At 50.5% G+C, this 25,360-nt stretch overlaps 1 protein-coding gene across 12 annotated transcripts in view; it reads right to left on the bottom strand.

The window, feature by feature from the left end:
* Nucleotides 1-5,176: 5,176 nt before the first annotated feature.
* Nucleotides 5,177-25,360, bottom strand: part of svila (supervillin a) — a 62,517-nt gene continuing 42,333 nt past the window's right edge. For 11 of the 12 annotated variants that reach the window (XM_060044581.1, XM_060044589.1, XM_060044579.1 and 8 more), the window contains 21 exons: nucleotides 24,685-24,835; nucleotides 23,159-23,242; nucleotides 22,239-22,325; nucleotides 21,885-22,065; nucleotides 21,087-21,259; nucleotides 20,058-20,210; nucleotides 18,442-18,578; nucleotides 17,196-17,343; nucleotides 16,679-16,824; nucleotides 16,033-16,208; nucleotides 15,171-15,324; nucleotides 14,591-14,870; nucleotides 12,809-12,963; nucleotides 12,401-12,506; nucleotides 11,437-11,644; nucleotides 10,499-10,632; nucleotides 9,756-9,911; nucleotides 8,997-9,140; nucleotides 8,396-8,517; nucleotides 7,485-7,640; nucleotides 5,177-6,254 (listed from right to left, as the gene is read on the bottom strand). In XM_060044581.1, coding sequence (XP_059900564.1) covers nucleotides 6,168-6,254; nucleotides 7,485-7,640; nucleotides 8,396-8,517; nucleotides 8,997-9,140; nucleotides 9,756-9,911; nucleotides 10,499-10,632; nucleotides 11,437-11,644; nucleotides 12,401-12,506; nucleotides 12,809-12,963; nucleotides 14,591-14,870; nucleotides 15,171-15,324; nucleotides 16,033-16,208; nucleotides 16,679-16,824; nucleotides 17,196-17,343; nucleotides 18,442-18,578; nucleotides 20,058-20,210; nucleotides 21,087-21,259; nucleotides 21,885-22,065; nucleotides 22,239-22,325; nucleotides 23,159-23,242; nucleotides 24,685-24,835 — 3,138 coding nt within the window. In that variant the 3' untranslated portion in view covers nucleotides 5,177-6,167. Of the gene's footprint in view, nucleotides 6,255-6,726; nucleotides 6,747-7,484; nucleotides 7,641-8,395; nucleotides 8,518-8,996; nucleotides 9,141-9,755; nucleotides 9,912-10,498; nucleotides 10,633-11,436; nucleotides 11,645-12,400; nucleotides 12,507-12,808; nucleotides 12,964-14,590; nucleotides 14,871-15,170; nucleotides 15,325-16,032; nucleotides 16,209-16,678; nucleotides 16,825-17,195; nucleotides 17,344-18,441; nucleotides 18,579-20,057; nucleotides 20,211-21,086; nucleotides 21,260-21,884; nucleotides 22,066-22,238; nucleotides 22,326-23,158; nucleotides 23,243-24,684; nucleotides 24,836-25,360 lie in introns of all 12 variants that reach the window. The other variant, XM_060044582.1, reaches the window with a different exon arrangement.

Below are 25,360 nucleotides of genomic sequence, written 5' to 3'. Positions count from 1 at the left end.
AATGGTGCCAGGGGGAATGGGAAAGGGGGGGGGGGCAGCACCTCACTTGACTTGAATGACACAAAACCTCAGTCAGACACGCAGTAACACGTGATCGTCCCACCGTGTGGAAGTAGGGACGCCTTTGCCTTGATGTTGAGGAGAGCCTGACTGCATGCCCAGTGTGGCAGTAGATCCTGTGTCACACACCACCTTAGTGGCCTGACTGGGCTCCTCCATCATAGTAGACAAGTACAGGTTTGTACCGACCAGTGTGTTGTAGAGATGGCCAGATGTTGGAGCAAAGGGCAGGTGTTGGATGCCGACATGCCCGCCCTCTCCCTGGAGTGTTGTGACGGCTGCTTCATCCCGTGTGCCTTGATTATTGAAATGCACCACAGGTGTGCAGCATCAGCCGGCCCCAGCGTCCAATCAGCCTGCCTCGGGCCAGGTGAGGCTGCTTAAACCAGCCATCACCCACACTCACTCCAGACCGTGATTGGCTGATTGTTCGCCCTTGAATCTGTCCCAAGGAGGGGTTGACTGACTGACTGACTCACACAAACATTCACACACACACTATAAGTTGAATTCACAATCTTTTCCGCCAGTTCTACTCGCTTGGTTCTTAAGAGCAGAGTGGTCCCACGCTGGGGGGAGACTGGGGGGCCAGGCTTGGGGAGACCATGGGGGAGACCATGGGGGAGACCAGGGGGCCTGCTGGGGGGAGACCAGGGGGGGGGGCCGCAGCACGTGGCTCGGGGTAAGGTAACCCAGGGCCCAGCTGTAGCCCCCGGGCACTTCCTGTTGGGCTTTCTGGGGGATCAGCGACCAAAGCTGGACTCACGAGCTCAAAGCTGCCTGCCACGCGCCCCGGGCTGAGGGGAGGAGAGGAGAGCATGAGAAGGAGAAGGAGGAGGAGGAGGAGGGGAGAGCATGAGAAGGAGAAGGAGGAGGAGGAGGAGGAGGGGAGGAGAGGAGAGCATGAGAAGGAGAAGGAGGAAAAAAATAGGGGAGAAGGAGGAGGAGGAGGAGATGAGAAGGAAAGACCTCATTCCAGAACTGATCTCTAGTCCTCATCCAGGCTCTGTTTGAAGTGGTCGCTCCAAGCGGCTTGCCCAGGATGTCTTCGGCTTTATTCCTTTTTCCAACCCACTCCCCCCCAAAAAAAAAAGAGGAACGAAGCCGAAACTGAGAATAGACGGAAAAACAAAAGCAGTGGAAAAGAATGCAGGAGTTTAGAGAGGGTGGAAAATAGAGGAGAGAGCAGGAAGCAACAGAGATACACAGGCAAACTAATCCACCACTGCATTGTGAGACGATGGCAGTGATCCACCTGCACAGAGGAGCTGCGAACAAAACACAGACGCACGCCATAGAGGATGAGTGCTGAGCCTTATTACGGCGCCCATTGTTTGGCTCCTCGTCTCCGACCGTGGGCGAGGGAGGAAAGGAGATGGAGGGGAGGGGAGGGGAGGGGAGGGGAGGGGGGGGGGGGGTGGTGTTTGTTCGGTAAAGGGGGCCAAACGCAAACAGGACGGGACGAGACAACGCCAGAGCCGTGTGCTAAACGGCGAGCTTCACAGCACAGCCCCGTTGTGTTGACACTAACACCGCCCCCCTAAACATATTAGAGAGAGAGCGGGGGGGGGGGGGGGGGAGACAGATGGGTCGGCTCCAGGGAGATACCTGGCTGCCAAACCCCCCCCCCCCCCCCCCCCCACCCCTTCGGTGAGCCCATTAGGATGCAGATCAGGGGGCCGCAGACTGGAGCATATGGTCCGCTAAATATTGACTGATGTTGTAATCAGGCTTTGTATAATCGTAATAATTAATTACGTTTCGCAGCGGGTTCACCTTTGCGTGAGACTCCCAACCGGCCGGCGGTGAACCAGAGGCTCGCCAGACGTTTGGCGTCGACCTCCACGGGACGGGGCGGGGGAAACATCACAGCCAATCACCCTGATGCACGGCCGAGCCTTCGTCCAATAGCTGGGAGGCACGGCTGAATAAGCCAATCTCCGTGATGCATGGCCGAGCATGCAGCCTATCAGGAGTCAGGGCGAGCCATCAAGCCACTCACTCTCCTTCTTATTAGGGGTCCAAGCCAACAGGTTGGATCCCTATTGTTTTTGTAGCGATTTATCTTATTATTATTATACTTCCTACCGTGAAAGTGGGACCACAGCCCAAACCGTAAATGGTGCAGACACGCCAATTGCATGACTACATCCATGTCCGTGAGGACTACGCAGACGACAAAATCCAGACCTGCCGGTCACTAGGTGGCGCTATACCAAGGAAAATTTCGCCAGAAGGGGGCGCCATAAACGAGGAAATTGTATATCTCCTAAAAACACGTTTGGGGATATAACTCCCACACCCAACCTCTCACAGTCAAAACCTTTATATCCACAGGTTCACGGTAGCGTTTTGAATACCTGCTTCGCGTTGTGCCGGCGAAATGCACATCGCTTGGACCCCTGGATAACTGCTTGCAGTTCTAGTTTAGTTTGTAACTGTCATAAGTGACAGCAGTTCCATCACACATTCAGGATCACCAGTCTTTCTTAAATGAGCTCGCTGTTCACACACTGACAAGCAACCAAAAACAATTAAGGTATTAATTGTATAGTCAGCCATGAACCAAAATATATAATGATTGAACGATTAACAGATTATCAAAATCATATCTGATTAATTTTCTGTTGATCGGTAGATCGTTGTCTTCTAAGCTCTTCACGTTGATACACAACATTTATAGAAGTGATTCAATCAAACGTTGAATCTGTTTCCGTCTCTGATGACGATACTGAACGCACTCAGCAGGCCCGGGGGTGTCGCGGTTGGATTTACCATCCATGTGTTACAGACAAATCAATTATTATTCATGTAGGATCCGCAAGCCCAGTAGGGGCCCCTATAGGAGCCCCTGTAGGGGCCCCTATAGGAGCCCCTGTAGGGGCCCCTGTAGGAGCTCGGGCCCATGGGGAACTGGCAGTGTACAAAGAGCCATGAAGAGCCTTATGCACACCTCTTCTGTGTGTGTGTCTGCACGGGCCGCGCTGTCTGTTGACACACACACAGACAGACAGACACACACACACACACACAGACAGACAGACAGACTGTCACAGTCAGAAACAGACAGACAGACAGACATGGTGAGACAGAGATAGACAAACAGTCACAGTCAGAGACAGACAGACACAGATGGTGAGACATAGACAGAGGAAGAGACAGACAGACAGACAGACAGACAGACAGACAGACAGACAGACAGACAGACAGACGGTGAGCGAGCGAGAGAGGGTGTGGGAGGACTCACATGTTCCACATCAGACCACTCACAGGTGAGAGGACGGATCAGAAGAGCTTTCTTCTTGAGAAACTTAACACGTGGGCTTCAACACACACACACACACACACACACCCTACACCAGAAGCTCTCAGATCGGGTTGGTGACAGGAGGAGGAAGAAAATCATCTCATGCCACCCTCCTCATGTAGGGCAACATATTTCTGAGTTTGTGTGTTAAAACAAGGGAGGCGGTGTGTCACGTTGTAGAAAGTGTGATCTGAATAAAACCACCCAAGGAAAACTAAAACACCGGTGTTCATTCTGCTTTGGTGATTATAAAGATGAAGAAACAAAAAACAAATCACCTTAATCTCTTTGCGTTTGTCAAATCGTTGAGAACTTCTGAAGCGTTCAGGGTTTATCTTCAGGACCGTCGGGAGACATAAGAACATGATCAGTAGATTCCAACAGGTCGGTGTCACGCGCCCTACCTTTTGCTTATTCATCCTGCTCTATTCTACTCTGGCTCTCAGGTGTTCCTGATTCGGGGGTGGAGCTAGGACTACCACCGCTACTTACCTGCGGGTGTTCCCGCAGGTTTCTCTCTCACTTATTGGCATCTTCACGCTGTCCTGAGCTGTTCGGATCCCGTGAATGGAGGACTGATAGAATAGGTCTTTTCGTGTTTTCTGTTGTCTAGAGTCTGGGAATTATCGGGTAGGAGGAGGAAGTCCTGGCTTCGACGGCCCAATGCACGGCTGGCCCAGGCTTCCCCCACCCCTTTAGTTTTTTTGGTTAATCAGTCCTCCCGTTGTTGGGAGTTTGGGAAAACGACTTTCGTTTGAATAAAGCAACATCATTATTGAAACTTTAATTCTACTTTCGTCTTTTCCTGTCATGTTACTGGCCGCCGAACCGCGAGCCATGATATAAAGGGTGGCCGTAACAGTCGGACAGAAGCGCTTGTGACTTGCTATACCTCTTATAATACTTTTGTGCGCGTTACATATATAGAGTAGCGAAGTCACGCCCCTTCCGGTAGGGCTCATGGGACCTATGAGATCGAAAAATATGAATGGGTGTCAATGGAGAGAAAATAATTATTTTCTGGTCCCGGTCTTTATATGCCCTGGATTACACATATGTTGTTTGTGGATTTAAAGGATAATTTTTCATGCAAAGAGTTCGACCGTTTATTGTGCAATTGTTCAGATAAAGGCTGTAGAGAAAACACAACGAGAAAGACTACACGGCTCGTATGTGACGTCACGCTCCCTGCGACTGGCGTGGAGAAGACCAACAATCTTCCCATCGGCATAACTGAAACTCTGCACGTGCCCCGACTTATAATGGTTTTCACCTCTTTCGATGCTTTTATCCTCCCCTTGGAAAAAGCGGTGAAGTGGGGCAGAGAGATCGCCATCTCTGTGCCGAGTTCCAAGTGCGGGTGTGGTGACGTATATCATATGCGTCGAGAGCAGCGAAGAGCTGTAGTTCACAAAGCGGCCTCACATAAAACCTAAAATTATCAAACTTCTTCACGAACATTTTTAGTTTTCTTTGCATGAAAAATTATCATTTAAATCCACAAACAACATATGTGTAATCCAGGGCATATAAAGACTGGGACCAGAAAATAATTATTTTCTCTCCATTGACACCCATTCATATTTTTCGATCTCATAGGTCCCATGAGCCCTACCGGAAGGGGCGTGACTTCGCCACTCTATAGTCAACTCAATCGACTTCTGAAAGGCCCCGTTGTGTTGTATTATAGCGCCCTCTATGGGAGGATCTGAGTAATTACTCTGCCGACACCACAGCATAGCACAACCCCAAGAGACACGGTCGTAACGCTTGCTTTGAAATTGGAGATCTGTTGCACACAAAAGACAATTTTTTTTTTCAGAATTAGCGTTTATTTCTCTATTAGTTTCTCTTACTATTCATTATGTCACAAAATGAGTCTTCAAAAATGCAGACTAGGCTCTTTATATATAAACTGTACAGGAAAGCAAGGCACTGTACACTGTATCTCAGGATTAAAAAATCCAACACATCTCCCGTCGCTCCGAGCCACTTGCTCCGAGCCTCATTGGTTGTTATTGTAAAGGGGGCGTGGCTAACTGTACACACGGTCGCAGTAAATGGACACACATTAACATCACATGACACCCGACATCCGGCTTTTTCTCTCGATTCTCACCAAATAATCAAAAAGACTCAAAAAGTCCTATATACCTTCTATAGAAATATAAATTACATTTAATGCACAAAGTCACGAGGATAGCGGAGGGTTAGTCGCGGTGAGCCAAGCTCACACACACACACACACACACACACACACACACACACACACACACACACACACACACACACACACACACACACACACACACACACACACACACACACACACACACACACACACACACACACACACACACACACACACACACGAGGATTTAATGAAAACAAGACTTCACGACATAATTAAAATAAGGCAGCATTAGCCGGGCATCAAACTCACTCCATCCATAAACACAAACAATTTGACGCAAACGCAAACGGGGCCAAGGAAGGGAGGGGGGTACGGGCGCCAGTGGGGGGGGGGGGGGGGGGGACGACACTGCAGGAAACGGATCCAGGGTCGCTCCCGAGTCCTCGCCCATCAAGGACAAAAAGATCTTAGGGAAAGTCCAGAGTCCAAGTACTGAGTTTCAAACCTTTCTTGTTGACACGCGTGTATTGTTGTGGGTGTCTGTGTGCAGGTTTGTGTGCGTCTGTGTATCCGTGTGTGTTTGTCCATGTGTGTGTGTGTGTGCGTGTGTCACTCAATGTCCGACAAGAGTGTGTCCCACTCAGCTGTTCACCACCGTCAAACTTTCTAGAAGAGTCCTCTAGCTTTCTTCACGTTCACCTGCTTCCAGCCGGGCAGAAGGTCATACTCCTCTCTGCTCATCTCCAGGCCAACCTAGAGGAGAAACGGCGGCAGACAGGAACACATCAAACATAATGCAGAGAAGGGCCAAGGCCAGAGCGTGGAGGATGATCACAGAGCAGCATATATGTGTGTAGCAGGACACACTCTGGTCCCTCCTGATGCCACCTCAACATCAGACCAGTGAACACTCTCATGCAGATGATCATCGCTTCATTCCCCTCGCAGTCCGAGAAGAATCATCCCAAGAAAAGCTTGAGAGTGCGACTGTGTCGCAGCAAAGAGTTTCCACACACTGACGACCAAGCAGGTAAATAAAAACACAGAGAAATCATATTAGATCTTTTCTTCACGGCTTTAAGAGGAGCAACCATGATCGGGTTTTAGAGGAACACGGTTCACGTCAGGGACAGGACCAGTTATGGTGTTAGAAGCTTGGAGGCAGTGACCTGAAGTATGCAGGTCACCTCCCATGCTCAGCTCTGAGGACACACAGAAGACTCACCTTCCTACATCCTCTGCACCCTGTGGGGCGAAGTCAGGGATACAGGGAAGAGACACGGAGACAAAGACGTAAGGAAAGGAAAGATGTAACGAAACATGATGCTTTGCTTTTGGTGTCAACACACCTTTAGGGCGCACTCACACTAGGCCATCTGTACCGTGCCCAAGTCCGTTTCACACCTGCACCGTGCTCAAGTCTAGATCGTTTGGCTAGTGTGAGTGCACCAACCGTACTCATGTCCACTACCATTCCGTACTTGAGTACTTGAGCACGGTACAGGGGTAAAACGGACTCGGGCACGGTACAGATGGCCTAGTGTGAGTGCGCCCTTAGAGTCATGTGACTGATCCACCTTTATAGAGTCTGGCTCTCACAAGCCAAGATGATTAGAGGTTGGATTAAAGGGGTGACATCACGCCACCTGGTGGGAGTATGATTAGCCATTACAAGCTGTAATGACATCTGCCTTTTCCTTTGTTTAAGTGATATCTTAGGTGGGCGTGTCCACCTAGAAGTATGATTGATAGCTAGGGAAGATCTTCTTCAGTCCACTGGGTATGGTGGTGGACTGATCTATCCAGCGTACATCTAGGGTAGACCCTCCCACTGGTAATGTCAGTAAAATACAGAAAAGGGCAGATTCTCCAACGACTTGTAACGGCTAATCCCATCCACACCTGGTGGGAGTACATCACCCCTTTAATTAATTCATTAATTGAACGAATCTCATAATGGCGGCACGGAGCCGCGGGACCGACCTCGAAGTCCTCGTCGGACAGGTACACCTCCAGCCGCAGGGGGTCCACGCCCTCGGGGAGGGGCCGGGCCAGCAGGTCCGCCAGGGGGTAGGCCGTCTTACAGAGCCGGGCCAGGACGTCCTCCACCAGGATGATCTGGTTGCACACCTCCGCATCCTGGAGGCGCACGCACGCACGAACGCACACACGCACGCACACTATTAGCATGCACAGTGTAAATGTATCCCGTACATTAATACAGTAGAAATGTATGTTGGGTTTTTGATCTTCCCTGGTCTGTCAGCCAGGAGGGACTTGGTGGAGGAGCTCTCTGCTGACTCCTTAGGAGGCCTACTCCCTCCTCCCCCTCTCCTTAGGGGAGTATCTCTTCTTCCTCCCCCTCCACAGGACTGCCTCCCACTTCTCCCTCTCCCTCCAGGAGAGTCTCCCCCCTCCTCGCCCTCTCTGTGATCTCGGCCACGTCCTCCCTGTGTCTCCCCCCTCCCACCCAGTGTCTCCCCTCCCCCCTCCCACCCAGTGTCTCCCCCCCCCCTCCTCCCCCCCAGTGTCTCCCCCCCAGTGTCTCCCCCCCCCTCTCCTCGCCCTCTCTGATCTCGGCCACGTCCTCGCGGTCTCTCCCCCCCCTCCCCCCCAGTGTCTCCCCCCTCCCCCCCCCAGTGTCTCCCCCCTCCTCACCCTCTCTGTGTTCTCGGCCACATCCTCCCGGTCTCTCCCCCTCCCCCCCCCCCCAGTGTCTCCCCCCTCCCCCCAGTGTCTCCCCCCTCCTCACCCTCTCGGTGATCTCGGCCACGTCCTCGCGGTCTCTCCCCCCCTCCCCCCCAGTGTCTCCCCCCTCCCCCCCAGTGTCTCCCCCTCCTCCCCTCCCCCCCAGTGTCTCCCCCTCCTCCCCCCCAGTGTCTCCCCCTCCTCACCCTCTCGGTGATCTCGGCCACGTCCTCGCGGTGCTCCCAGCAGGGGAACATGTTGGTGAAGGTGAGCGGCTCCAGCCCCGCGTGGATCAGGTACGACTTGGGGGGCTTCTTAGCGTTCTTCTCTGCAGCCGACGGGGGGGGGGGGGGGGGGACGACACAGACACACACTCGCACGTTAGGGAGTCCTCCGCATCGCCTCATAACCCCTCTGGTCTGATGGACCCCCCCAGCCTCGCCCAGCTCAGGGTCCATCACCCTCACCAAACCAAGATGTCCTCATTTGAACTGACATTCCATTATAACTTAGCAGCACTATGAATAGATGAAATGCTTCTTCGTTTAAAAAGGGAAGAAGCTGAGTCGTACTTCTGTTCTTAAACTATTGATCAGCAACAATCAATACGTATAATAACAACTTCACCAAATACTAATATTCACATCAGGGTTTTTGTTTAATGGGTATAAACCGGCTACGTTACGATCTAACAGCCAACGAGCAGTGGGAGCATTCAGACGGTGACATCAACAGCCCAGCCATTGGCTGGAACACCGTGACCCCCCTCCGTACCCCCCCCACCTTTAACCAAGGCGTGGCCCCTACCTCGGCAGTAGCGCAGCACCGTCTCCATGGCCGCCTTGCGGTCCGTGTCCCAGCGGATGCGGGCCGAGCCGGTGACCAGGCTGTCCTGGGCCCACCAGCCCTGCCACAGGTACACCTCGTGGTGGTTGTCCACCAGGAACAGAGCTGGGGGGGGGAGAGAGAGAGAGGGATAGTCAGCACTGTTGTTAATCTATATAAATCCATCCATCCACACCCACACACACACACACACGCACACGGGGAGTTTTAACAAGGAGAGAGCGTCATCCTTGTGGTTTCTGAATTCATTTGAAGGGTTTACGGCCACACAGTAAAATGCATTAAAATGATTAATAATTTATGATAAACAATAAATACCATAAAAAGTGTGTGTGTCGGGGTGAGTGAGTGAGGGTGTGTGAGTGCATGGGAGTGAATGTGTGTGCATGCGCATGTCAATGCATGCTAATGCACGTGAGTGCAAGTGTCTGCGTGTGCATGTGAGTGTAGAGGAGTGCCTGTGTGTGCATGCGAGTGCATGGGAGTGAGTTCATGTGCATGTGAGCACGGGGGAGTGCATGTATGTGCACGTGCGTATGAATGCATGCATGTGCGAGCGTCCGTGCACATGTGTGAGTGCGTGTGCGTGTGTACGTGCATGCATGCGCGTGCGTGTGTGTGCACGCTTGCGTGTGCGTGCGTGTGCGTGCGTGCGTACGTGCATGCATGCGTGTGCGTGCGTGCGTGTGTGCGTGCGTGTGTGCGTGCGTGTGTGCGTACCGGGCTGGGCGGCGGTGTACAGGTCCTCCTGGAGGAAGGGCTGGGGGTTGACCTGCTCCGGGACCCGCGCCGGGTACAGCAGCTCCACCGCCCGGAACTCCCCCGAGCTGCTGCCGAGCTGGTAGAGGCGCGGCGTGAAGCTGAACCGTCCCGGGTCTGGGGGGGGGGGGCACGGCGACATCATCACACGGGGACACCGTGACATCATCACACCGAGACACGCCGACCTCGTCACACTGAGACACAGCGTCCCACCACGGACCACTTCAATTAACTAATACATGTATTCTCTTTAATTTGTATAGCCCTTAATCACAGTTCCAGTCTCAAAGGGCTGAACAGACCATATATTCATGACACCCCCCGGCCTGAACATAGCCCCCCAGAGGGCAAGAGATAACTCTTAATTAGAAAGGAAGAAATCTTGAGAGTGGGGGGAAACGCAGAGTGGGGGATCCCTCCTTTCAGGGATGATCAGGGGTTTAATGGGTGCCATAACTGACATAAATACATTCAAAACATTTTAAAATCAGGAATGGGATGCTGGCAGGTTAACCATAAGGAGAGTCCAGGCATTCAGTTGTAGTCACTGCAGCTGTAGCCACCACTCAGACCAAAAACTTCAAATACTAACAAATACTACAACCTCAGAGGCTGCGTGGGGGTCTAGTCCACTACGTCCATCCCGGGTGGGCACTGGATGACATTGGACCTGACCTTTGACCTGTCCTAGGAGCACTGACCTTGCAGCATGCAGTCGTAGGCCTTCCGGTCCCGCCTCCCCAGGGCCTCCCAGAAGCCGGTGGGCTCCGCCCCCTCGTCACACTCCACGATGGTCACCTGACTGCTGCTGTGAAGCCCCGCCTCCAGAGGACAGCTGCAGTGGGTAACCAAGACAAGACACCACCTCTGAGTCGCACAGACAATACCTCAAAATCTATCAAAAACAATAAAAATCATGCGAGTGACGCACTCGTTTGATTGGTATAGTAATGTGTGTGGAGCACACATTGAGCTACTGAAGCTAGCTCAATGCTAGCCTCCTGGCTACACACTACGGTGTTCGCTGTGCTAGCTCCCTGTACCCAGAATTGCTTCCACATCCTAAAAGGTAACTCATATCTGAATACACCAACACACTCCCTACAGACCCCAGCTGACCCTCTACTGTCTGTTTGTGTACTTTGTTTATTTCAATTTGACTCGACTGCAGTTTTACATACGCTACCTTGAATACATTTGCAACATAAAAGTCTACCCAGCCTGACCTGGACTACACCCAACCACCAAAACCACCTGGTACCTCCCCCCCCCTTTAACGCTGCTGTGATTAAGATCCTTATTAATTCACTGCTACTGTGATTGGAAGCCTTACAAATAAAGTTCACCGTTACGCTGATTATGAGCCTTTTATCAACATTCACAAACAGTCAACAAAGTCGACTGTTACTGTGATTATGATCCTTAAAAACAAAGTCACCCAACTGTCATTAATGACGTAATAAATAGAGTTGACTGTTACTGTGATTAAGATCCTCATAAACAAAGTTAACCAACTGTCATAAAAGGAGCAATAAATACAGTTCACCTTAATTGAGTTTAAGACCATTATAAATAAAGTTCTGCATTACTGTGAGGAAGAGCCTTATGAATAAGGAGCTTTCAGAGCTTTCAGACTCACTGCTCCTTGATGCTGCGGGCGGCAGTGAGGGCCACGTCCCGCGTGTGCGCCTGGGCCTTGCAGCCGTGCCACAGATAGATGAGGGCCTGGCCCACGCCCACCATCACCATGGAGACCCGCGAGCGGAGGCTGCTGCAGTGACACACCACCTCCAGCAGGTGGCCCTCCTGCGCCACCTCCCCGCGCACGCAGTACAGACGCCAGTCATCTGGAAAAAAAACAGTTAGACAATTAAACCAACAAGTCGACGGTCCTCCGACAATTTATATAGTATCATTTATATATATATTTCTATCTTATGTAAATAAGATATCTTATGTAAATATATATTCTAGCTTCTGCAGCAAGTCTGTCACTTTGTCATTTCACTATAAACTTGTATCCATGTGACAAATAAATCTCTCGAATCTTGAATCTAAATCTGGAAATAGCAAAATAAAAATCATTCCCAGAATCAGTTCTTTCCATGGACCAATAAATCACATGATCTACATAGAAGGGCAAATAAAGACTTTCCTCAAGTGGATTTTCCATGCATTCCCTCAACCAGATTTGACATGCTAAACCATTCACTAAATCACCATAAATTGTGTCAGAACCATGTCTGTGGCCCAGAGTTTGAGACGGAGCAGCCTTAACCCGTGGTAGACGTTGGGTCCACAACACAGATAGAGTTCAGACGATCTAACTCACACAATGATCTCCATCCCATACTGAGAGTGCGGGTTTAATCCAGTAAGATATCAGTGTGAACCATACACCCTCACCTAACATAGACCTGTCCTGTGGGTTCAGATTATATAGTCTGTTCATAACAGGACGCCATTAATCAGATCTAAAGTGCTTTTTTTCCGGCCAATGAGAGACCAGCCATGAGTCATCGCAACCAGGAAGTGAAGCGGAGGCTGTCGCCCAATAGGGGGGCCAGGTCAGAGCAGTCAGGCTCTGTGGTGTGTGTCCTTACTCTGAGACATGTCCTCCTCCTCCTCTCTCCTCCCTGAGTGGACCACCATCCCTCCACTGAAGCACTGGAGGAAACAGGGGGGCTCCTTACCCTGCAGGACCTGGACCTGGGGGGGGGTGGGGGGAGGAAGAGGAGGGTCAGCACCAAACACTGGTGAAGGGTTTACACAGGGTTCTAAATGAAACCAGGATATAAATGATTCACATGTTTTTACGATTTACGATTGATTTTTGCATTTTTATGCTTCATACATTGAAAGTGTCTTTTAAATGAAAACACCGGGTTTTAAATAAAACGCACACACACACACACACACACACACACACACACACACACACACACACACACACACACACACACACACACACACACACACACACACACACACACACACACACACACACACACCTGGGCGCCCCTCTCCTCGTCCAGCTCCACGGTCATGAGGGCGGAGGTCCCCTTCTCGCTGACGGTGGCGTTGCGGCCCTGCCAGAAGAAGTAGCAGCACTTCTCCTTCCCTGCGCCCGCCGTCCGCGCCTGCTCTGGGTTCTGCCTCTTCCCCACTAGAACCATCACGCACACACAACAGTAGAACCATCATACACGCACACACAACAGTAGAACCATCATACACACGCACACAACAGTAGAACCATCATGCACACACAACAGTAGAACCATCATACACGCACACACAACAGTAGAACCATCATACACGCACACAACAGTAGAACCATCATACACACACACAACAGTAGAACCATCATACACGCACACACAACAGTAGAACCATCATACACACGCACACAACAGTAGAACCATCATGCACACACAACAGTAGAACCATCATACACACACACAACAGTAGAACCATCATACACACACACAACAGTAGAACCATCATACACACACAACAGTAGAACCATCATACACGCACACACAACAGTAGAACCATCATACACACACACACAACAGTAGAACCATCATACACACACACAACAGTAGAACCACCATACACACACACACACACAACAGTAGAACCATCATACACACACAACAGTAGAACCATCATACACACACACAACAGTAGAACCATCATACACACACAACAGTAGAACCATCATACACACACACAACAGTAGAACCATCATACACGCACACAACAGTAGAACCGTCATACACACACACACAACAGTAGACCCATCATACACACACACACAACAGTAGAACCATCATACACACACACACAACAGTAGAACCACCATACACACACACACACACACACACACACAACAGTAGAACCATCACACACACACACACACACACACACACAACAGTAGAACCATCACACACACACACACACACACACACACAACAGTAGAACCATCACACACACACACACACACAACAGTAGAACCATCATACACACACAACAGTAGAACCATCACACACACACACACACACAACAGTAGAACCATCATACACACACAACAGTAGAACCATCATACACACACAACAGTAGAACCATCACACACACAACAGTAGAACCATCATACACACACAAGAGTAGAACCATCATACACACACAAGAGTAGAACCATCATACACACACACAACAGTAGAACCATCATACACACACACAACAGTAGAACCATCATACACACACAACAGTAGAACCATCATACACACACAAGAGTAGAACCATCATACACACACACAACAGTAGAACCATCATACACACACACAACAGTAGAACCATCATACACACACAACAGTAGAACCATCATACACACACACACAACAGTAGAACCATCATACACACACACACAACAGTAGAACCATCATACACACACACAAAACAGTAGAACCATCACACACACACACACAACAGTAGAACCATCATACACACACACAAAACAGTAGAACCATCATACACAGTACACTACAGAACCCTGCACTTGCTCCGGGTTCTGCCTCTTCCCCACTAGAACCAGCAGAACCCGGTAGAACAATCAGACACAGTACATTACACACTCTGCTGAGGTTTCAGTGAGGTTTTCAAGTGAAGTACTTGACTTAGACTTATCAGCCAATGTGCTTCTTAGCCAATCAGAAGCAGCCATTTCCTAGCTGGTCTGATGGGAGGCCGTATGATTGGTTGTGAGTGGGCACGGGGGCGGGGCTACTGACCGGCGGTGCTGACCATGTACTTCCACTTGACCACGTAGGCGTCGCCCTCGTGGAACTGGCCAATGCTCTGCTGGGGGAGGCGGCTGTAGTCGAACTCCAAGATGTGCCACACCTCCGTCGCCATGGTGCTGACCTGCTGGCTCCGCCTCTCCTCGCCCTCCACCAGGCCGTAGCCCCGCCCCACGTCCGTGCCGTCCAGCACCGTGCGAATCGGCCCCCCGGGGCCCGCCAGCATCAGGGAGGGGTCGTACGCCCGGGGGGGGTCAGACACGGGGGGCTCCTGGGGGGGGAGGGGGGGGGGGAGAGAGAGAGCACAGAGGAGAGAGAGTGAGTGAGTGAGTGAGTGAAGGAGTGAGTGAGTGAGTGAGTGAAGGAGAGAAGGAGTGGGTAAATGTGACTAAGTGAGGGAATGTGTGCAAGTAAGTTAGTGAATGTGTGTAAGTGAGTGAGTGAATGTGTGTAAGTGAGTGAGTGAATGTGTGCATTATCAACATCATGTCCTCCTAAACCCCCCCCGCCCCCCAAGCCTGGACCTCGCTATCAGGCCGACAGAGGATGATCCAGGAGAGAGGGGCCTTACGTTGTGGTCGGCGGCGTTGACGGAGCCGTTCCTGGTGGGGCTGGAGTACTTCCTCTTCTCGCTCCAGTCCAGGAACTTCTCCTTGAACAGCGTGGTCTCGTTGTGCTGCGTGAGCCGGCCGAACACCGCCCAGTCGGGACGGCCCTGGCCCTTCCTGGAGGGGACGGGGCCGAGGGGAGGAGGGTCAGACTGACTTCACTCGACAGTAACAGAGGAAGAGTCATCTGAAGGAGACACAAAGCTAAACTAAGAGGAGCTTAAGGCGCTGCTGGGAGGTGTGAACGTACAAATACGAGATGAGTTATGGATACAGATAAAGAGATGTGTTGAGTGAGGACCTTTAGAGCCCTTAAGTCTCAACACACGCTGTTCTGGAGCAGCTGGACGGTGGGAGAGCTGCAACACAACTCTGTAGACCCAGCCACCGTCCAGCCCATTACCCATTACTAGCTCAGTGACACCCGAGGGTGTGTGTGTGAGAAAGAATAATTGATAAAGACTGTGAGAAAAAATGAGCGTGAGAAAGAGTGAGTGAGTGAGAGAGAAAGAGTGAGAGAGAAAGGGTGAGTGAGTCACTGAGTGAGAAAGAGTGAGTGAGAAATTGTGAGTCACTGAATGAGTGAGAAAGAGTGAGTTATTGAGTGAGAGAAAGAGTGAGCGATAGAGTGTGTGTGTGTGTCAGTGATTCAGTGAGGACATGACACCAATGGAAGCAGACATGACCATTGGCGCTCTCCTCCTTGGGTGGGGAAGGGGGTTACACTCCCTGAGTGAGTGAGTGAGTGAGTGAGTGAGTGAGTGAGTGAGTGAGTGAGTGAGTGAGTGAGTGCGTGAGTGCGTGAGTGAGTGCGTGTTCCCCTACTTGGGTATGAGGGGGTTGCACTCCCCCGGGTCCAGGGGGTTGATGTCACAGCAGGTGTAGTCGAAGGTGCCGTTCCACAGGTGCTTGGCCAGTTGGAAGGCCACCTTCCTCTGGGCCAGGGTCACCTCCTTGCCGTGCCAGATGTACATCTCACTGCCGAAGTCGAACACCAGCACCTGGGCCAATCACAGAGGAGGAGACAGGGGAGGTCTTAGTCATGAGACGGAGGTTAACTATGATGGAGACGGAGGAACACTCTGAGAGAAAGGTAAATGGACTTCATTTATATTGCGCTTTTATCCAAAACGCTTTACAATATTGCCTGACATTCACCCATTCATGCACACATTGACACACCGACGGATGAGTCAACCATGCAAGGCGACAGCCAGCTCATCGGGAGCAGTTAGGGCTGAGGTGCCTTGCTCAGGGACACCTCGACAGGAGGAGAAGCCAGGTAATCGACCTAGAAACCTTGCGGTTACCGGACAACCCGCTCTACCTCCTGAGCTCCCTCGAGCTTCCCAGGTTTCTCAAACCTGGGGCGCTTGAGGGAGGGTGAGTCATTGGTCAGTGCGATTGAGGGAGGGTGAGTCATTGGTCGGTGCGCTGGAGGGAGGGTGAGTCATTGGTCAGTGGGAGTCACCTCCTTGGGGTCCAGCAGGGCACAGCGGGGAACCTTGGCCCAGAAGTCATCGTCCGGCACCAGCTTGTCGTCCACCAGGCGGTAGATGCAGTTGGTCTCCACGATGGCTCCCTCGTACAGCTCGTCCTCGTCTGGGGTCCCGGCGGCTGGAGGGTGAGGAAGAGAGAGGGTCAGGGTGGAGAGGTTCAGGGTGGAGAGGAGGAGGATGGAAGGTCTTAACCTCAAACTGCACCGACTGAAACGTGGTTGGAGAAATTCCCCTTTCAACCATTGCAAGCAAGCCCTGTCATTGTGTTATTGCATGCTGGTCATAGATACTGTAACGTCGCTGACCTCAAACTGCACTAACTGACTCTAGCCCTAGACTCTTCATACATATAATTTAATTCTGGTACTTTTGGTGCCATCTAGTGGTCAGAAAATAATGGATGCCACTTTCACAAATGCTTGCTTAATGTCTTGGGGAAAATGTGAGGAGCATCAAGAAGGGCAAGACAAATGCCCTCATGACGCTTACACTGGTAGTCCGCTTGGCCTCCTAGAATCTTCCAGAACTCCTTGGAGGCGGCGGAGCTCGTGGTCCCGCCCTCCTCGATGATCTGGACGTAGTTGGCCCGGCAACCCAAGTCCCGCTTGGTCTGCACAAAGTTGGCCAGCTCTTTGGCCTGCGAACGAAGAAGGAAGAGAATCAAGGAAGAAGCCTGCAAAGGAAGGATTTCTTTCTTCTTAGGAACTATTCTGTTAACATGGCAGCCGATTCCTGGACTGTTGCATCCGGCTGCTCTGATATCCCCTTGGAAACACTCATCACGAGCTACGTCATGATGTGTAGCTACATAATGTGGGTCACGACTGAGCGCTTATATTTGGGTCGCTGGTTTCCTCTTTGGTTTGCATCTCGTCATCATCCCTGAACAGTAGCAATGAGCCAACCTTCACAGAAGCGCTTCCTGCAGCTGGCCTGAATTTTGCCCCCTCCTAACCACCACGACACCCACTCCACCACTGCTAACCGCTTCCTACACTGCATCTATGCCACTTCCTCTGAGGGCTTTGTTTACTTCCTGAACCGAACAATAACTGTCTTCCTTTGAAAACGGGACGCTTGCACGAACCAACAGCTGAAAGGCTGTCAAAACACGCAGAACTTTCTAAGAGTAAACCGCAATATAACCAGGTTAACTGGGAACACCATTTTTATATACTCAAGTTTGTTCAAGCCTCTGACAACCAGCCCAAAATAATAAAACTGCCATTCTGTTAATTATTGTGCATAAAAAAACTTGAGATGGCCTACTTACTAACGTTCATAATCATTAGATATGGTTTAAATCAAGGTTGGTTTGCTGATTGGCTCTATGATCCGGATTGCAATATGCAACGCAATAACACGATTCATATTTCTTGTTTAATTGCCTATAAGAAGTATAAACGGCGCTAAAGAAAAAAAGCATAAACGGCCCTAAAACAATAAAACATGGATTAGCTTAACTAGTTAGAGGAACGCTAACTAGTTAGAGGAACTCTAACTAGTTGTACTAGGTACTCTACTAGTTAGAGTTTCTCTAACTATTTACAGTTTCTCTAATAGTTAAAGTTTCTCTAACAGTTACAGTTTCTCTAACAGTTAAAGTTTCTTTAAATAGTTAAAGTTTCTCCAACTAGCTAAAGTTTCTCTAACTAGCTAAAGTTTCTCTGACTAATACAACATGCACTAAGCTTCAACTACAGAAGCTGCGCCCCTCCCAGAGCGAGGGGCGGACCTTGTTCCTCTCGATGACGTTGGCGAACTCCCCCATCCAGACGAAGCAGTGGTGGGGCGTGACCAGCAGGAAGCAGTCCCCGCTGTTCAGGGACGACGCTCGGGGCTCCACCAGACGGGTCTGGATGTGCCGTCGACCTGTCACAACACAGGGGGACGTCAACAACCACCGCGGCACTGGGGGGGCTCGGAGGGGACGTTAAGGAGGATGACGAAGGGGCGGTCTATCACCATGTGTGCGCCTGTTAACGTATGCTACGTTACGCACATACGCACGTAGTATATCGTTAAAGTATTACTGTTAATCGAATTAATACATGTGCTCGTTAGAGATCCTCTTAACTCCTTTAACTAGTTAGTACCTCTAACTAGAACTTCCAACTAGTTAGTTATCCTAACTAACTAACTAAAATATTACCGTTAATCTAATTATAGCATGTGCTCGTTAGAGATCCTCTAACTCCTTTAACTAGTTAGTACCTCTAACTAGTATTTCTAACTAGATAGTTATTCTAACTAACTAACTAAACAAAAATATTACTGTTAATCTAATTATTACATGTGCTCGTTAGAGATCCTCTCCTTGAATTAGTTGGTACCTCTAACTAGTAAGTTCCTCTAACTAGTACATGCACCAGGCTTGACCGACAGAACTAGTGCACCATGTTTGTGACTGAAGAGAGACAGTGGTCATCGCTCCTGGTAGATTATAAATACACGAGACTACGTGAGAGCTGGGCTTTGTTTGTGCCAAGAGTTAGCCGGCACCTAGCCTAGTCGTTATAGTTAGTTATCCTAACTAACTATAACCAAGAACAGCACACCACACTCCTCTCAACACACACACAAGGGGTCTCCCTTCGACCCCTCGAGGAGCCCACGTGTTGAGACCTGAGCACAACGTGGTCCTGGGGGGGAGGCGGGTCACGGATAGGGGAGGTGTGTGACGGGACTGTACGGGGGGGGGCAGAGGGTGACGGGACTGATTAAGGGTGTCGGACGTGTGGAGAAGACCCCGAAATAGATGAGACCCCCCCCCCCCCCCCCCCCCTAGCCTCTTGTCTCTCCTAATATAGAGATCCTCTGGACGGACTCCCATGATGCAGCATCCTCCACCTCCACCCCCTTGTTCAAGTCCTAAATTATCCCCCCCCCCCTCGCGTGTGTGTGGCCTTGTGACATGAGTCACTGTGACAGCTCAAGATCATCCACACACACACACACACACACACACACACACACACACACACACACACACACACACACACACACACACACACACACACACACACACACACACACACACACACACACACACACACACACACACACACACACACACAGACAGAGAGAGAGGAGATGAGAGCTAATTTATTAGATTAGCATTCAGCTGACAGACTGCTACATTGTGCTTGATGATACACACACACACCCACATGTATACACTCACACACACACACACACCCACATGTATACACAGACACACACACACAACCCCACATGTACACACACACTCCCACGCACACGCTCATGTACACACACACCCAATTCAACAGTGCAGTGTTTATGAGGTGTTTATCGAGGGGTGGAGCGGTCGTGTTCCGAGGCGACACTGACCTTTGACCTGCAGTAGCATGAGCTTCTTGTAAGGGGCAGCGCTGTTGGACATCTGCTCGGAGATGTTGACGCTGCGCAGGCTGACGCTGCTGAAGTTCTCCTTACTGGCCAGGCCGGCCAGGGCCACCTCCGAGAACCCCGAGTTCTGACTCACTAAAGAACCACAACACATCAACACACAAACACACGGGTTAGAGCAGGCTGGAGGCATTACGTCACACCAACAACACAAGCCCACACACACACACACACACACGCCCGCAAACACAGGGTGACGACTGGGGAAGCGAGTCCTGACTATGGATGGGTCTACAAACACTGGGGCCGCAGACTGTTCTCCGCTTCACAGCGGTTGAACAACAAGACACAAAACTCAAACAAACGGATCAAATCTGGTTGAACTAGCGCACGACCTCAACGTCATTGTCCTCAGCCACTCCCTGTTCGCTGATCGGACCGGCAAAATTTGGCCGGAGAAAACACGCAAATGTACCGCAAACCCGGAAGTAGTACTGAAGGGCAATGAAAATTGAGCGGAAGTACGTAGGCGGGCGGAACCAGGCTACTGAACCTCCACACAGGGCAGGGACGTCTTTAGGCCTATTTTGGGGGCGCTAAGCCCCCCCAAGATGTTCAAAAGCCCCCCCTACAGAATATGAGTTGAAATAAATACTAATACATTTAGAAGTTGTCTTTAATTTGGATTAAAATGGTTTCCGAGAGCACTTTGACGGATACATATTTTAACCTATTTTCCTTGAACTCACCCCAATATGTAGACTTAAATCATACCAACTCTCACATTTGTTTAGCTTATTCATATTTTTAAAAAAGATTTTTAAAGAAAAGAGAGTGAGCCAGAGAACAGGCCCTGATAGATGCTCTGCTGTAATCTCTACTGTAATAAATGATCAATTAAAGAACCACTTTAAAGATGAGATGAAAAAATGTCAGAATCTGCTAGGGGCTAAGGCCCCCCCAGCCTCTAAATCCTAGTGCCGTCCCTGACACAGGGTAAGAGCGTCTCACTCTTCTGGGCGTTCATCCTCTTGCTCTCCAGCAGCCCCACGTTGAGCCTCTGCTCCGTGTACTCCTGCAGCAGGTCCTGCCGCGCCGCCAGCTTCTTCAGGGGGTTCCTGGACGACGCCACGTTCCGCGTGGGCCGGACCGCCCGCCGGTGCTGCACCATGTCCGACGTCAGCCTGGGAAGGGGGGGGGAAGGGGGGGACAGCAGGGGTCTGAAGGTCACGGGTCGGGAACCACAGGGGGGCCAAAGGTGACGGGGAGGAGAGACACAGCCTGCTGAGGGCCTCCTCCTCCCAGCTCCTCCATCGCTGTCGGTATAGTAAGGATGCTCATAGAACAAGGGGCCAAAAACAAACAATCGCTCGGTTAACCTATTCCTCGTATACAACAAAGCTAGCGAGGAGAAGTTGCTATCATTACTATTTTTAAGTGCCAGGACGTACAACAATAAGTGTGAACATTAAGTGTTACAGACTGAATTAGTGTTGCACGCATTTATATTCGGCACCCCGGAACCCTTGTGCCTATACCTGTGTGTACTCCACTGGGGGGGCTCTACAGTTCGCTCTGCACCGGATGCATCGTTCATACTTTGGCTGTTATGCAGTGAGATGGTTTTCACTAAAGACCCTAACTGCGTTAAAAGTGTGTGTGCATTATTGCCCTCGGGTTACCACATTAAGTAAATTAGTGTGTCAATTATTAAAGATTCAAACATTGAAAACAGACCAGAGATGTGAACACAGGTGATGAATAATGATCATCATAACGGCTTATTAACTACCAAAACACTTGGGTTACCGTGGCAACAGGGGGTCAAAGATGGCGTCGAAGTCCTCGTAGATCTCGGCGCCGCCGCCGCTGGGAGCGGGGGGGTCCGCCACGCGGGGGTAGAACCTGGAGAAGGTCTCGTCCTCCAGGCTCATCACCTCCTTCACCTTCTGCTGGGTCACCGTGACGGTGGCCTCACGCAGACCAGACCCTGTACACAGAACCCCCCAACACTAAGACCACATAGACCGGCCCCTGTACACAGAACCCCCCCAACACTAAGACCACATAGACCGGACCCTGTACACAAAACCCCCCAAAACTAAGACCACATAGACCGGACCCCTGAATGACCCACAAAGTTTGTTGCAGAGCTGGACTGACCTTTGCTGTTGATCTTGCCAAGGAAAGACTCCAGTTTATCCAGCTTCCCGTCTGATTCAAAGTCCATATCTGCCAGGGCCTTGATCTCTGTGGAGACACACAGCCCAGTTCACAGTTCAGCTCAACAAGGAAAACGGGAAGAAAACAGGACTTTTGGCATTGATGACAAAAAGTTTTTTGTTTTTTTCACTTTGAGAACGAATGTGAACAAACGTGTATCAGGCCAGAACGACCACAAGCATGGAACAAAAAGCTGTGGTGATCACGCTCAACATGATGTCATCGTGCTCTTCTGTACGAGAGGAATGAACTGAACATCATCTCTGTTTGATTCCATCAGGCATTGGGAGCAAGACAGAACGACCAGCTCAGCAACAAGCTTACGATGACTTCGTATTGAGTATGATCACGTCGTATTGATTACGATGACGTTGTGTTGACGATGATGATGACATCGTATTGAGGGTGACGATGACGATGGTGGTGGTAAAAAAATAACACCAAGAATCAATTAAACTACACCTTCAGGGGCGGAAATCTCTCCTCCGTCTTTCGAAGAAAAAAAAAGCAAAGACAACATATTTTACTTTGTCCGCATTAACTGTCAACAATTGTCGTTGCAATTTCCTTCAGAGATATTGCGTTTAGGACAGATGAGGCTTCTAAATGCAAAAAGCACACAATACTTGTAGACAATCAACCTATTTTTATGTTTGCTTACACTAGACTCCTCTCTATCAGTGTGACAGTGTCTGTCTGTGTGTGTGACAGAGAGAGAGAGACAGTAAGAGAGAGAGAGAGACAGTGAATGAGACAGAGAGCAACGAGAGCGAGCCAGAGAGAGAGAGAGAGAGAGCGAGCGAGAGCGAGAGCGAGAGCGAGAGAGAGAGAGACAAAGAGAGAGGAAGACAGCAACCCACCCTCCTGGGGTTTGGAGATGGCCAGGGCGCTGCTCTTGGGTTTGGCCGGGGGGGAGGAGTGGAGGGTCGTGGGGGAGGCCAGCCCTGCAGAACACCACCGCAGGGGGGAGGGAGACCAGACCACGGATAAAACAGATTATCATCATGTTCAATATGCATCAACATCCCAACACGGCTGTGTCACTCTGTAGGTGTTTTGTGTGAGAATAATCTTTGCAACACACAGTCCAGCTTTTTTCTTTACAACGATGTCTGCATCTGCGTACGCATGCAGACATCGTTGTAAAGGCAGCCTAGCATGAAACTACAGACTTTCTATAATAGAGGGGGTCAATTCAGAACATCCCTGCAATCAGGTGCTTAACGGGGTGCAACACCCTAGATGTTATGGGACGATTCGAGCATAATAACAAACGGCCCCGCTGTTTGTTATTGTAAACAGCGGTATCTACGCAGACACTCAACTGATTGAGTAGGGTCACAATCACGGTTAAAAACAGTGTCACCTATTACCAGATATGATCTGGCTGAACGCAAGCGGCCAGCTTCCCGTTACCGCTGGAAAAAAAGACAACGCTGTACCAAACACGCCCAGTCAGCCTCCCAGTAGCCCTCCCAGTAACCCTTACCCCCTCTGTTGGCCCTAACAGGATGTGCCCACATGTTCGGGGTCATATTCTGCCTAGTGGGGGGGCCTCACGGCTGCTGGTTCGGCCCCCCACACTTCCGTTTGGCTCCAAAAAGTAAGCAAACCACATTTCCCCACATAGGTCGGAGGAAAAGTTAAACCTGCAATATATACGTTTTCCACTTAGCACCCCCTAGTGGCTAGAGGTGGAACTAGGTGAGATTTTCCACAATGGGGGGGTGACCAGCAGAAAGTGATTGATAGAGAGAGAAACGGATGGGCACATTCTAATCTTGAGAAACTTTGCAGTTTAAATATTTTTAATATGGAGTAAATAGCTGCAGTAGAAAGATAACATGGCACAGCTTTAAGGTTTCATTACGACGTTACGACACATTCAGGTGAGAATCATGGGACAGAAGAAGTGCGGGGTGGCCCCCTGTATTTTTCTATGCAAAAATAAATTGATTTTACCGTTTCAGTAATAAGGACATTTTGTCCACATTAAATGTCAACAGTACAAACGCAATATCTACTTAATTGGATTGGGGGTGTCCTGTTTCACATGTGTGCGTGTGATTGTGTGTGTGTGTGTGTTATGAGTTACTATGATTCAGTTATTTTAGGACCCTTCTTGACGTATTTGATGTTATTGAGGGTAGGATCAGGCAGTGTTCCTACAAAGCCCGTATCTTCAGACACGTGGGTGTACATGATTCATAGCGGGAAACTTTCACAGGGTGGTCAGCTAACACAAAGGTGAGGGGGAGTGACCACGGGGAGAGTTTAGGATTGGCCAACAGCTGCAGCAGAACGGTTACTTAGTTGAGCTTCAAGGTTTCGTGGCGATTTCATGACGCATTCTGGTGATAATCACTGGGGGGGGGGGGGGGGTTACCTTTCTTGACCATGCGGGCGGCCACGGTGAACTGCGTGGAGTCGTTGGCGGCCCCCCGGCCGGTGGTCTTCCAGGCCTCCTCCCGTGCCTCCATCAGCCTCTTCCTCTCCTGGATGGAGAGCTTGGCCTCAGGGTCGCCCTCCTCCATCCTCTGGGGGGAGGGGGGTGGGAAAGGAGGAGGGGGGAGAGAGGGGGGGGAGAGAGGGGAGGAGATGGAGGAGAGAGAGAGAGTAGAGAGAGGGAGGGGGGAGTGAGTGAAGGAGGGAGAGAGGAAGGAGAGAAAGGGGGAGGGAGGGAGGGAGGAGAGAAAGGGGGAGGGAGGGAGGGAGAGTGGAAGGAGAGAAAGGGGGAGGGAGGGAGGGAGGGAGGGAGGGAGGGAGGGAGGGAGGGAGGGAGAGAGGACGGAGAGAAAGGGGGAGGGAGAGAGAGAGAGAGAGGGAGGGAGGAGAGAGAGATTGATAACTAAAAAAGGTACCGCATACCGAGCTGCTCAAACCGACCAGGTACCAGTGATTGAGAGAAGAACACCCAAGAAAAGAAGGGATGACCCCAACGTTGGACACACAAGGGGGGAGAGCCCCCCAAACTGGGACATGAACTGGACTGGGCCGTGAACTGGGCCATGAACTGGGACGTGAACTGGGAAGTGAACTGGGCCGTGAACAGAGTTGTGAAC

The sequence above is a fragment of the Gadus macrocephalus genome, chromosome 23, assembly GCF_031168955.1.
Source record: "Gadus macrocephalus chromosome 23, ASM3116895v1".
In the NCBI taxonomy this organism is placed as follows: domain Eukaryota; kingdom Metazoa; phylum Chordata; class Actinopteri; order Gadiformes; family Gadidae; genus Gadus; species Gadus macrocephalus.
This window is presented reverse-complemented; position numbering and strand designations above follow the sequence as displayed.